The sequence below is a fragment of the Paramisgurnus dabryanus genome, chromosome 10 (genome assembly GCF_030506205.2).
Source record: "Paramisgurnus dabryanus chromosome 10, PD_genome_1.1, whole genome shotgun sequence".
NCBI lineage: Eukaryota > Metazoa > Chordata > Actinopteri > Cypriniformes > Cobitidae > Paramisgurnus > Paramisgurnus dabryanus.
The window spans coordinates 13,071,919-13,085,028 of NC_133346.1; the positions used below are offsets into that span (position 1 = coordinate 13,071,919).

The window sequence follows — 13,110 nt, forward strand, 5'->3', positions numbered from 1 at the left end:
TTTTGTTTGAAGAAATAAGTGAATTGGTACTGATTATGCTGATCTAAAGCAGCAATGTGGGGCTGTCCATATGAATATTTTTAGTAGAGGCAGGGGGATTTTTCAGGTTACACAGGATCTATTTTGGATGGTTGGCATTGAGGGATCAAATAGACAGAAGCAGCTGAAGGGATGGATAGAGCGGTTGGTTGTGTGGGTTATGGGGGGAGTCCAAAATTATGGCTCAGCTGATGACCTACAATGCAAATCGGTGACCCCCTTAGTTCACCATGATACCACTTCTCTTCCTGTCTGGTAAATCTAGATCATATCTGTTTACTATGTAGTGATCATATATTCATTTGCATGTTGTTAAAAGTAAAAAAAAACACCCAATGACACAGAGTCATCAGAAAAGCTGGTTACTAAGTACAACAGTGGCTAGTTTTAATATGATTTTAGTGTAATTTCAGTTAACTGGCAGACTTGGCAACTAGACATGTAGGCTTAGGAATAGTGATTTGTGGTTCCAAACTTAACCACTCCCTCTTCGCTATATTACGTCAAGGGCTGAGTTTGTACATGAGCTCATGTAATGCATTCTTACTCAGCGGGTGGAACAAGGAAGGCATCATACTCATAATGATGTGCCACACCAAGACTGGGCACAGCGTAGAAACAAACAAGCAAGGGAGCGGGCGAGCATACAAGGTCCTTGTTTACGAAGATAAAGATGACAGTCTCTTACATCCTCTCCCCTATAATTTAGATTCAAACAGGCTACTGAAATGTGCTGTCTTCCAAACTCGAGTCAATTCAATTTGTAATGACGGTAATGGCTTTTAAACACACATTTGGTGAAGCGTTTGTCGATGTTAAAGGACTGCAGAGCTGACTGCATAATTATTCAAGTAAATGAAAGAAACAATACAAATGTTTAGTTGGCATGTAACATTTTTAATGTTAATGTGACAGAAAGGACAGCAACTTATGACCTTCGGTTTAACTTAAACAGGCATACCATGTGGGGAGTTGCAGTGTATCTAACAATATCTTGTCCAACTGTTTTTCTTATTTATAGAGGCATGAGAAAGCTTTCTAGAGGAATGCCACATCCCTTATCCTGGTAACAGTCCACTTAATCATACCAAATAATATGTACAGTATGTGAGAAATGTTCTCTTTATTTTTAAAGAAATAATAATCATTGTGGAAAATATACTGCATATGGTTTGTTTTAGTGAATCAAGTTATACATTTTGAGATGAAAGTCTGAAAGGCTTGATGACAGATTGTCATGTACTTTTTAATATTATTCTCATAACTGTGTGATCTGTCATCTGCCTGCTAAAAACGCAAACAGCAGACCAGGGCCCTGGACGGAAAAGTTTAATAATTGTTTGCACTTCCTTAGGCAGACAGCAGCTGCAGTCAGTATTGAGTATTGGTCTCCATAAATAGCTGCGATCTGAGGTTAGACAATGTGGTTCACTCACCTGCTCAGCATCAACTAATATAGGCTATAGCCTATTTTAAATTTAAATTCAAATAATTTGAATCATCATGTTAAGTAAATATAATTTAGACAGCTTGTTGTAATAAATAAATAGTTGACTTGAAAACTCATAAACCAAAGTAACGAATGTTCTGTGTTTCAGTCAGTTCCTTTTCTTCTCTCCCTGCACAGTGCAAAAAAAGGAAGAAGTATTGCCTAATAAGCACATATGAGTAGCTGGAATGGTTTGTTTATACTTGGCATAATGGAAGAGGGGGTTTTCTTCCACAATGAGATTACTCTAAATCTTGTCGCTTTTTATTTATGTGTCTGGTATGACTCAGAGATAAACATTATAAGAGGAATCTGATAATGTCCTGTTTCCCTAAATAGTACAGAGTTTTGTTTACTGTGGTATTCCAGAGCCCGACTTTCAAATCTAAACACATGATCAGATCTTAGGGAGGGAGCTGGTGCCATCTAATGGTTGATCTGCACTTGTTTGAATAAGATTTTGATCTATGTCAAGCAACAAATGTTACTGTTTTATATGTCTAAATTTTGTCTCACTTAAGGCTATACAGTATAAAAAAATCTTTAATTATTTTGCAGTTGTATTCAAACACAGAATGCAAAGACCATCAGGATAAATGTGTAAGATTAGCATTTTTATTTTTTCTAAAAATGCATAGACTACGTTCATTATTAACTTACTAATTAAGAAAAATGTAGTGATAAAAATATGCTTTTTATAATAAAATAAACAATATCTGTAATACAGGCAGTGACAAACAAAACAGAATATGATGTGACATTTGAAACATTTGTGACTTTATACAAAAAAAAGACTGTAAGGCATATCTCGTACACTCTGGGTGAAATTTGGTGTCCTTTATATAAAGAAAAAACTGCCTAGTGTGCACTTTTTCTGTCCATAACATCCTCTTCCTGTCAGTCCGTATCCTGTCTTTATGACTTCACAGGCAGTACAATAAGCAGTTTTCAAAGGTTCCATTGAAGTGAACTTACAATCGCCATTGTAATAGTATCCAACAAAATCTGAGGGGTACAGCATCCCAAAAAAACTATGTCTAGCACAGTACAGATGAGGATAATGGATAAACAGTAACTACAGAAAGTTAAATGGTTCAATCAGATGGGGATCTGGAAAGAGTCTTTAATCCACTGGTCCCGAGAGTTTTGAGTGGGTTGAGGCAGTGATAACAGTGTTTCCCCACTCACCCCTTCATTTTCATCTTCATCCTCCTCCTCTTCATCTTCAGAATAGCCGTTTTCCGTGTTGAAAGAGCTCTCACATAAGGACGAGGAGATGTCCTGGAAAGCTCCTTTGTATTCTTGTATGGACTCGTATAAAGACCACAGCTGGCACAGCAAGGACATGTCTAACTGTCTGAGCCCCACCTACAAAATACAAAATCATCTGTTCATTTTAGCTACATGTATAAACAGTAACAGCCGCATGCATTAAAATGTATTGGCACAAGTGTTGTGAATTTGCAAACCAATTAAATAACATGTCATCCATTAAATGACAGCAGGTAAATATTTTACTTATTATTTTACTTTTACATTGACAGGATGATGACATATTATTCACTAATATGTCACATGAAAAAAATACTGTAGTATACTGTACTATATACTAGTATAGGAAACTGAAGCAAATTGTAGTATATTATAGTATTATATAAATATAATAGTACAATATTGGATTCTGTAGTATTAACTGTAGTAAATTAATAACTATTTAATTATTAAGCCACATAAAAAAATACTTTGGTATAGTATTTAAAATAGTACACTAGTAAATTGTAGTATACTATAGCCCTATGTTATATTAGTAACACTGCAGTATAGTATAAGTACTATAGTATAGGCTACTTTAATTTAAGTTTAAAAAACAACAGTATCCTACATATTAAAGCATACTGCAGTTTTAATATGCCCCTCACCATCTCTTTGCGCAGTATCGCCAGCGCTGCGTCCAGGCTCGCGGGTTTACTGCGGCCGAGAGCATCACTGACTCTGGATTTGCTGATGTCTGCCTGGATTCGGGTCCTTTTGCTGTAAACCTTCTCAATGTCCCTCCAGGATCCACCGCTGGAGTTCAAGATGCCACTTAATCCTTTGGGTAACGGCGGTAAACCGTCGATGGCACAGACGCTTCCAGTCGGACAGTCCGGTGGAGCTGACTGAAACCCGTTCATCTCCGACTGCAGCGGTTTTCTTTGATATTAAATAGATTTTACTCCCTTTAACAAGCCTAATGTTATTTCATTTATTTGATTAACTTATTTAAAAATTACCTTACACATAAGATATTGTATTTTCACAGAGAAGATGGTATAACGGTGACCATATTTTGCAGCAAGTTAACTGTTAACGTTAGCTGTCAAGTCCAAAAGTCATTTCCGGGAAAAACACTTAAAATACACAGAAAAACGTTATGCGCAAAAGTCCGATTCAAGCGGTTTTAAACTATTAAATAACCGCTGGATTAAACTTAATTACTAGTTTGTAGCAATATATATTTTTTGTCTTGCAGTCTTAAGCAGTAGAAGAGATTTGAGTTTTCTTATTTTCATTTAATCGTAGCGCAGCACATAAATCAATAACATAAAACAAATAAACCCTGCACTTAGATACAAGCGACGCAGTCCAGAAAAGACTGGGCAGGAGATAAAAGGCGACCGCTTTGTTTTCGTTTAACGTTTTCTTTTGTCTTGTACAGACAGATAAACCTCGCCCACTTTATTTCTCCGCCCAGCAGTGCGCCGCTTCGCCACAAATAAGCGCTGTTTCTCACCTCTACGTCATCACACTACGCTCTTCCTACTTGGTTAAGTCTATGGACATTTTAATGGCTTCATCCGAGCATCAACTAATTTCCCCCCAAATTATTATGTAATAATACAAAATTTTTCAAGCGCTTAGGTCTTATGTAATGTAAAAAATTAGCTTCTCTAAATTAAGTTTAATCAATTTAATTAATTCTTTTTGACTTATTTTAAATATTATCTATGCTTTAACCTATCAAATAAAGTTTGGCAATTTCAACTTGTTTTTTATGAGTTGCTATAACTTATTAAATGATGCAATTTCACATTGTTTATAAGTTAAAATCATCATGCAAAATACTAAGTTGGAATGACTTGCCAATTTAATTATTTTAAAGCAGATAAAAATATATTAGTTATTTTATATAATCTTTTCCATCTATTCTAATGGAGCTGTGCATTTTGGTTAATAGAAAAACAAAATACTTTATAACTCCTTTAATTAACATCTATATTGTTTTGCAAAAGCAAACCTATTAACTACCGGTATTATTAAACCTATAAACCTATGTTTTCTTTAAAAGAAATAATGGCATTTTAAACCATATTATGTTCAATGGTTGAACCCTAACTATCTACAATTCTTACAACTGCTGCAATTTTGGATGTTTTTGCATGACAATGAGCTCCTGTAGCTCAACTGTTCAAGCATTGTGTTAGAGGTTTTAAGTTCAATTCCCAGAATACAAATATACTAATAAAATAAGGTGCTTTCTTACTTTCCAAGTATCTCCAATTTCCAGTTTGTAATAATGACTTATGCAAAATGTAAATGTTGTTTTTTCAAGTTGGAAATTCTTGGTTATGGGAATGCCAACATGAAACAAATTCCATGTAACACAACACCAAATAAAACCACTAACTCAGCCTTCGCAGCTCAAGCAATGTATTTGAACACACTACATAGGCACATACTCAGCTGCTTTAGAACAATGACAGAAACAAGCAAACACACATCATTTCAGTATGTTACTATATATATATTAGAGCCGTTTGTACTTTTGTGTGTGTGTGTTGTAACAGCGCTGTCTGTAATTCAGTCTTATTAGAGCTGCAGTTCTTTCAAGCTGCGCAGGGATTCGGCACAACCTCTGATCAGACTACAGAGCTGAATACTGGCCTCCACTGACACAGAGTGCTGAAGCTCCTGTGTGGCCCATCTGAGTTTGTGTAGCACTGCTTCTTCTGCGCTTGACAGAGCTGGATGGTTGAGAAGAGCGTTGCTGGAGCCTGAAGGAAGCGCAGGCTGAAGAGGAGGGTTAGGTGGTGGCAGAAAATTGGTGGTGGTGGGGGGGACAGGCAGAGGAGTGGGCTGTATGGTGGGAAGAGGACCTCTCAGTCCAGACGCAGCCCCCTCGCAGTGCTCTGGCCTGGGCTGGCCGGTGATGGAGAGAGGGGGTTCACCGGATGAGGAGCCGTTAGATTCAGGGAGAAGCTGAGTTGCAAGCTGCCGCTCTCGTACTTGTGACAAGGCTGCTTGGGCATTTAAAGCTGTGACAGAAATTGAAGTCAACAGAGATTTTTATTTTCATTCATGCATTTGGCAAACACTTTAATCCAAAGCAACTTACAGTGCATTACAAGGTAAATGTTTTTTTAATAATACTGTGTGCGTGTTCCCTGGGTTCAAACCCATGAACTATAGTGTTCCTAATGCAACATTCTACCAATAAGCTACACACAAAGAGGAAGAAAGAGATACAAAACACTGTATATGTGACCCGTGCTGGCAAATTGAGTAGGAATGAGCACATTTTTGAAAAATTAAGTTATTTATAATATACATTCTCTCTAAAAAGCAGAAAAAAACTCCATATGATGTATAATTTGTTGGAATCTGGCAAAAAAGAAGTCAGCACAGTAAATTATTTGAAAAATCGAGTTAAAGATTTTTTATTTGAAGGTTCAAAAACAAAATCACTGCATTCATACCTTAAAATCACTGGTAAAATGAACATATTTGGCACATAAATACAATATCTATATAAAAAATATATGTTTATGCTTCGGATCTGTCAGTTAGTGCGAGGAAGATTGTTTTCGAGTCTTGTCGCTTTTAATAAATCTTTAAACATCAAGCAAGTCATGCACTTTATTTTCTAATTCCTGCATGTTTTAAAACCGAAACCAAAATGTCAGATGTGGATCTGGATGCATGCATCTTTGTATTAGATTAAGCATTTAGGATGGTAACTTTAAAAAAAAAACGTACAAATTAAGATCATTTAAGATGTTTTATGACTATTTAGAGAAAGGGTGCCCAAACTTTTTCCTACCAAGGGCCAAAAATCAAACCTGACTGAGGGTCGTGGGCCGAAAGTAAATGTTGCTGTGTAATATCAAAATTAAAGATGCCCTGATTGTCCTAATTTATAATTTTCTAATATAAAAAAAGGCAAACATTACTCTGTTTATGCATAACTAATGCAATTTTAAGGTTGCAATTTAAAGGTAACTGTTGTAAAAAAGAAATCATTTTGCCAATCATTTTTAAATTTTCTTTTGTCTGTGTGCCACTGCCTCAACCTCTCCATTATGAGTCTATAGTACCAGAGTTTGTTGAGTTTCGTGATGCATGCTACACACTTTCAAGTATGCATGTACATAAAAAAATTCACTTTAACTCCTTGCATTTAATTTCAGTTTACATTTTGTAATGTACAATTCACGAGTTCGCATTAACATGTAATCGATAGGGAATGAGATAAAGCATATTTGGCATGCTGTCCAAAAAGAGGGCTCAGAGCTGAGAATTTTAGCCCGAACCCAGAGTACTCCCCTCTTTAACTGGGATAAATGAAACTAGATGAGAGTGAGATGATGGGGTGGAGGAGGGATGCTGCAAAAAATCTGTTCACGGGACAGAGGTGAGGGACTGCTATTTATAGGCACCTCTTTGCACCACTGATTGGTTGGATCACATGACCATGCTCCTCCCGAACTTAGTTAAATAAACTTCATATAAAACAAAAAAGTTACATTTTAGAAAATGTTTAATTAGAAATATGAACATCTGTGTCAATGATGTTTATCATTTATCCTTATCTTATGTGGCATGATGGCCACATAGTTTGGGCACCTCTTATTTTGAGCATTGGGATCACTATGTACTTATTTTGATGAAAACCTCAATTTCGACCAAAATCGATATTTATACTTTCTTTCGCCTGTAACTTAAAATTAGATAGTGCTTATTCCGACTCATATTGCCAGCACGTGTCACATATCTGTTCAAGGATGTGGATTTGAAAAACAGGGGTGTTGAATTTCACAAATGTTTTTATTAATAACTGTATAATTACGGTGGTTGTAATTGCCATTTGCAATTTATTTCTTTACAAAAAAAGAATCTGAAAAACAGCATAAACATACCTGGATTGTCTTTGTCAACATCCGAGTCCAGCTCTTGACAAGCAACACAGTAATTCTTCTTCTGCTTATCCTGCATCAGAATTGTCTGCATATACACAGAACAATTAAATGCAAACCTAAATGCATATAACAGTTAAAATTAACGAATTCATATCATATTACTATTCAAAGCAACATAAATATTGCTGCTTATTTTGAAATTATAATTATATGAAGATTAAAATTTGGATCGCAATTTTGAGCTGAGGTGATTTTTTTGATTAGATTTGTCTTCATTATTCAGTCCATCAACCATTTCAAAATATTTTTATTAAATAAAATTTTAATTTTGCAAATATATATTTTTTTTAAATAAAATAAATTATCTTATATATGTGCACAAGTATATTTTTGTAAACAGAACTCATTTAAGTATACATCTTCAGATAAAAACGTTAATTTAAGTGACCCTAAACTTTTAACACCAATGACGTTACGATGTAAGTGATGAATGCAACATCCTGCTGCCTCTCACCCCGCACAGCTCACAGCATTCACCCAGCATCTTGTATCCTTTCAACAGATAGTCCCCCATCAGCTTGCTGATCTTGTCCTGACGTTCCCTCCGGGCCTGTATCACCTTCATCTCTGCCTCGGATGGAGGCTCCCATTCAAAGTCCTCATCATCTACATTCATCACAGTAACGTTACACAGAATACTCCATGTATTTTCTTAGACTATAATAACATTTTAATATTACGCACAGATTTCTATTAAAGCAGCAGCAATGTATATGGACCTTGTAGACACGTGTTTAAGTTGTCACTTGTAATGCTTTAGTCACCGATATGTCAGAAGCACGCACGCACACTGAAGCGCTAACCTGCTAGCCTGGAGATGTCATTTTAGCGCCGCTCCACGTGTTACTAAGTTACAGCGACATAAATGACTATCATTATGATGATTAATAAGAACCATTTAACGCGAACGCAACAAAAAATAAGCAAAAATGTATGTTTATTTGTATTTTACCTGCATTTCGAGCCATGCTTTAATCATCAGTCGCCTCACAACACACAGCGCTTCCTCGAAGAACCTTCGTGAGTTCAAGTTCTGTGAAAACTGACTGGCGCCCTCTAGCGACCTGAATGTAACTCCCGCAGTTGTCATTTTTACAGTAGGCCACATGTAGGATATTTTAGTTTATAATAAACTGTTGTAAAATGTAAGATGTTTGTTGTAACATTCAAGTTTTTACTACATTTTATGAATTCATAATAATTATGAATACTAAAGATTAGGCCTACTGTATACTTTAAAGGAAAACACCACAATTTTCAGTATTTTACTATTTTCTAAACTTAATTTAGATTAATTAATACATACCTGTTGTTTTCAATGCGTGCACTTAATCTTTGTACAGCGCGTTGTGAATGTGTTAGCATTTAGCCTAGCCCCATTAATTTCTTAGGATCCAAACAGGGATGAATTTTGAAAGCCACCAAACACTTCCATGTTTTCCCTATTTAAAGACTGTTACATGAGTAGTTAGTAAGTATGGTTGCACAAAATAAAATGTGACAAATTTTTAAGCAGATAAAAACATTGACGGAAGTTTGAGCCAGAGGGGGAGTAGTCAGGAGTGATGATGTTACTGCGCGAAGTGCTGCAAACTAAGTGCTCTTCTGCCATACAATATAGTTCTTATTTTTTTTATCAAAAAATGCTATGTTTTATTTAGTTCCACCATACTTACTCGTGTAACTAACAGTCTTTAAATAAGGGAAAACATGGAAGTGTTTGGTGGCTTCTAAATTTATCCCTGTTTGGATCCTAAGAAATGAATGGGGCTAGGCTAAATGCTAACACATTCACAACGTGCTGTACAAAGATTAAGTGCATGCATTGAATCAAGATAGGTATGTATTAATTCGTCTAAGTTGAGGTAAGAACATAGTAAAATATTGAAAACTGGTGGTGTTTTCCTTTAACAAAGTGTAGCAATTACCATCATAAAATTTGTACATACAACTTACTAAAATAAATACTAAAGTATAGGCCTACTGTATTGTTCATGATTGTACATGAACATGGTCTCCATAATTACAATTATTTGTCAGATTTTCAAAAACATTCCCAAATACTTCTATTACTATATGTCACTGTATTAAAATGTAATTAAATGTAAGGGTAAATACAATATTTTCTCTGGAAATTAGATATTAATACCTTATAAATCTGCAGTACGCTAAAAATAAAACCTTTTAACTTCATGATAAAATCTACACCTTTTATTGCATTTCACATAACTTTTTGACTGATCATGAAAACTACTAAACTATGAAAAATGTACACAGACTCAGCTAAGCACTACTACAGCCGGTTTTGGTTTTGCTTGTCCAATCCCAACAGTGTCCACCATAGTCTCTTCTCCAACTATACTGTCCTCATGCCAGTTTCCATGCCACAGTGTCCTGAGGCAGCGCTGAGTGCTTTCGTCCCAGTTTTCTGGGAGCTGTAACAGGAGATACCCTGCTGAGATGATACCTGCTGCCGCAACTCGCACATGATTTATATGCAGTGTTGCCGTCACTAATATATCTACAGCTGAGGACAGAGAGAAATAGATTAATAAAGCCATTTTAAATGTATGTGAGACTTCAAATAATCCACTGCATTGTCACCTGCACTTGCTGGAACGGTCGAGAGAATTCCAAGTGAAATTAAACTGGGATACGTAAACATTCCTCCTAAATTTACCAGCACATTGAAACCTTAAGAGAACAGGACAAAATTTGAGTAAAAACACATGATATGTTATGTAAAATGTATACCAGCATACAGTATTACCAAGCAGCAGAGATGCCATGACACACAGTGTATCCCAGGGAATATTCTGAGACGGAGGCCAATATTCCACGTCTGTAAGATAAAGCACCACACATACCCAGGACTGTAGGATAAAACTGCAAAGACCCACGCAGGAGAACAGCACACTGGCAGGGCCAGGCTGGACATCACCTACACGCTTTCTGAAAAGCACCTGAAATTAAGTAATCACAGAAAAATCACAAACCACTCAACGCTGAATGCATGCATATGTGAAATCACACAATTTCATGCTGACCTTGAAACAGGCCGAGGTTGAAGCTGAGCCAACCCCCAGTGCAACTCCTGTGATTGAGTCACTATGAAAACCATCTGCATATGCCATCATAACAATACCAGTGATGGACAGAATGACAGCCCATATCTGAATGGAAAAAAGATAAAGACAAATTGAGATGAAATCAAAGTTGTTAAAAAAACGTACTAAACTTTACTAAAAATGCTATTAATAAATAAGGACCTTTTATAGGTTAATTTAAACCATTGGTTGATGTACATTTTATCTGCTTTCTGAACGCTCACCCTCACGCCCATGAAGCGATCCTTAAGTCCAATCCAGGAAAGTAAGAAGACGAAAGCCTGACCGCAACAGAGAACGGCACTCACATCCAATTTGGATATGTGGCAAAGAGCCAGCAAATAAAGATAACCAGACAAATGCCATAGCACCGAGAATGGTGCCGCCCCTTTAAGAAGAGCCCTTACAGTCAACTCATCACCCAGAAACCTGCTACACTTTCTGGTTGTATAAAGAGAGAAAGAAAATATTTCATACAGAAACCTCTTCATTCACACATGCAAGACTATAGTATTTTGAAGTGCTTAGTTACAGACACAAATACGGTACTGTATTTAACTGGTATAGATAAAATAACACTGATATAAAGGCTGATAATGAATGGGCTGTTGGCCAGTAGTAGTTTCATTAAAGAAAAGTGGCTTTCTGTTTATCTCTAACAGAAGAGGGGGATTAGGTTTTGATGCAGCTTGGACTATAAACCGCGTTTAGAATAATACATTAAAAACAGAAATACAATAATGTTTATTCAGATCAAGGTCATAAACCTTGCATTTAAATAAATATTGCATTTAAGAAAAGATCAAATAATAAATTATTACTAACAAGATTTTCTAACCTGAATTTTGTGTTTGGAAACTCTTTCTGTTTCTCCACGAGAAGTTGACACAGATAGTACAATGGAAAAAACAAAACATTCCAGATGCTACAAAACCATGTGATGAAAAACGGTGTAGGATGTTTTATAAGCGTCTCTTTAGCATTATGGGTTCCCCAGGCCCACGAAACTGCAACGCAAGCTCCTAAAACAATCCCACATGTCACCCTCCATGCAACTTGTAATGAACATCGAGGACAGGTGCGTTTAAATCGTTGTCCTGTATCAGAATCATCCAACAAAATATTTTCACCCTGAGTGTCTTTCTCATTAGCTAAAGTAAAAAGAAACAAAGCAAGAAATTGAGATATATTTATACCATTACTTGATGTTCTTAATAATTTTCTTTATTGATAGTGATATTCAAATTTTTGAAACCAAAAAAATGTAACACATAATGAATAGAATACATACATAAATAAACTATAGAAACCCAAACAAATACCTGATGTTGTGTGCAGGTGAAGTGTGATGGGCACAGGTTCAGAGGCAGGAGATATCTTGGCTGAAAGTTTGTTCATTGTTTGCAGTGCTACAGTATCTAACAAACCCCTAACCCATGAGTCAGGGGTTCAAGTTCTTCTCTATAAGCTTAGACTCTCACACTGGTAATATGCTTTAGGTAAACACACATGATCAGGCACTACAGTAATCTGTCATCTGTGATTAAAAAGCTGAGCTTTAATAAGCTTCGCTGTTTCTGCTGATGGAAGATTTTAGGTTTTTGATTTGATTTGATTTAATGGTTTATTTTAAAAGGGGACAGCGCAATTTCATAAAACATATGTACAAACATTGTTAAAAAAGCCAGAATTAGCCAAAAGGCTATTTTTCATCTGTAGTCCCCTGGCCAAGATATAAAAAGGCATTAAGATACAAACAAGAAAATACATTACAAATGTATAGGAATTTGACTAGCTACAATATAAATAACACTTTAAAGTACATAAGGTACTCTGTTCCTATTACAGTAATAAGACACATAAAACACACATTTTCAAAAAAAACTATAATACCTAAATTTTAAATAATACAGCTCAATAGCATCGGCTTTTAATGTTGACAGACATAATTGTTAATAAGCCAGAGTTTCAGTTGTTTTGTAAAGGCCATATAAGTATTGAGCTGTCTAACCTCCTCTGGTATAAAATTCCATTCAGTGGCACCCCTCACTGACCAGGCCGAGCGACTGAAAGCGCTCCTGCGTAGAGGGATGACACAGTCCCCTCTGGCAGAGCCTCTAGTAACGCGCTCAGAGCTGTGTCTTTGGCTAATGAACTCAGCCAGAGGAGCTGGAGCCAATTCATGTATCACTTTATATATAAGGTTCAGATTTAAAAACTTATGAATACTGTCCCAGTT

General features: G+C 36.0%; 3 protein-coding genes across 4 annotated transcripts; all 3 read right to left on the minus strand.

The window, feature by feature from the left end:
• Positions 1–2,121: 2,121 nt before the first annotated feature.
• Positions 2,122–4,279, minus strand: fam89b (family with sequence similarity 89 member B). Of its 2 annotated transcripts, none has more exons than XM_065258117.2 (3): positions 3,802–4,279; positions 3,448–3,721; positions 2,122–2,896 (listed from the first exon to the last, which is right to left on the minus strand). In XM_065258117.2, exons 2-3 carry the CDS (start codon positions 3,700–3,702, stop codon positions 2,627–2,629), a joined length of 525 nt encoding a protein of 174 aa, XP_065114189.1. In that variant the 5' UTR covers positions 3,703–3,721; positions 3,802–4,279; the 3' UTR covers positions 2,122–2,626. The 2 variants fall into 2 exon arrangements, with proteins under 2 accessions (XP_065114189.1, XP_065114179.1); XM_065258107.2 differs by having other exon boundaries at positions 3,807–4,278.
• A 922-nt stretch (positions 4,280–5,201) lies between these two features.
• Positions 5,202–8,822, minus strand: znrd2 (zinc ribbon domain containing 2). Its single transcript, XM_065258093.1, has 4 exons — positions 8,717–8,822; positions 8,219–8,370; positions 7,705–7,789; positions 5,202–5,823 (listed from the first exon to the last, which is right to left on the minus strand). The coding sequence occupies exons 1-4, from the start codon at positions 8,730–8,732 to the stop codon at positions 5,378–5,380; spliced, it is 699 nt and encodes a 232-aa protein (XP_065114165.1). The 5' UTR covers positions 8,733–8,822; the 3' UTR covers positions 5,202–5,377.
• A 1,221-nt stretch (positions 8,823–10,043) lies between these two features.
• LOC135746573 (solute carrier family 35 member F4) lies at positions 10,044–12,354 on the minus strand. Its single transcript, XM_065265180.1, has 7 exons — positions 12,194–12,354; positions 11,710–12,022; positions 11,096–11,312; positions 10,812–10,937; positions 10,535–10,727; positions 10,369–10,458; positions 10,044–10,291 (listed from the first exon to the last, which is right to left on the minus strand). Exons 1-7 carry the CDS (start codon positions 12,267–12,269, stop codon positions 10,044–10,046), a joined length of 1,263 nt encoding a protein of 420 aa, XP_065121252.1. The 5' UTR covers positions 12,270–12,354.
• Positions 12,355–13,110: the final 756 nt, after the last annotated feature.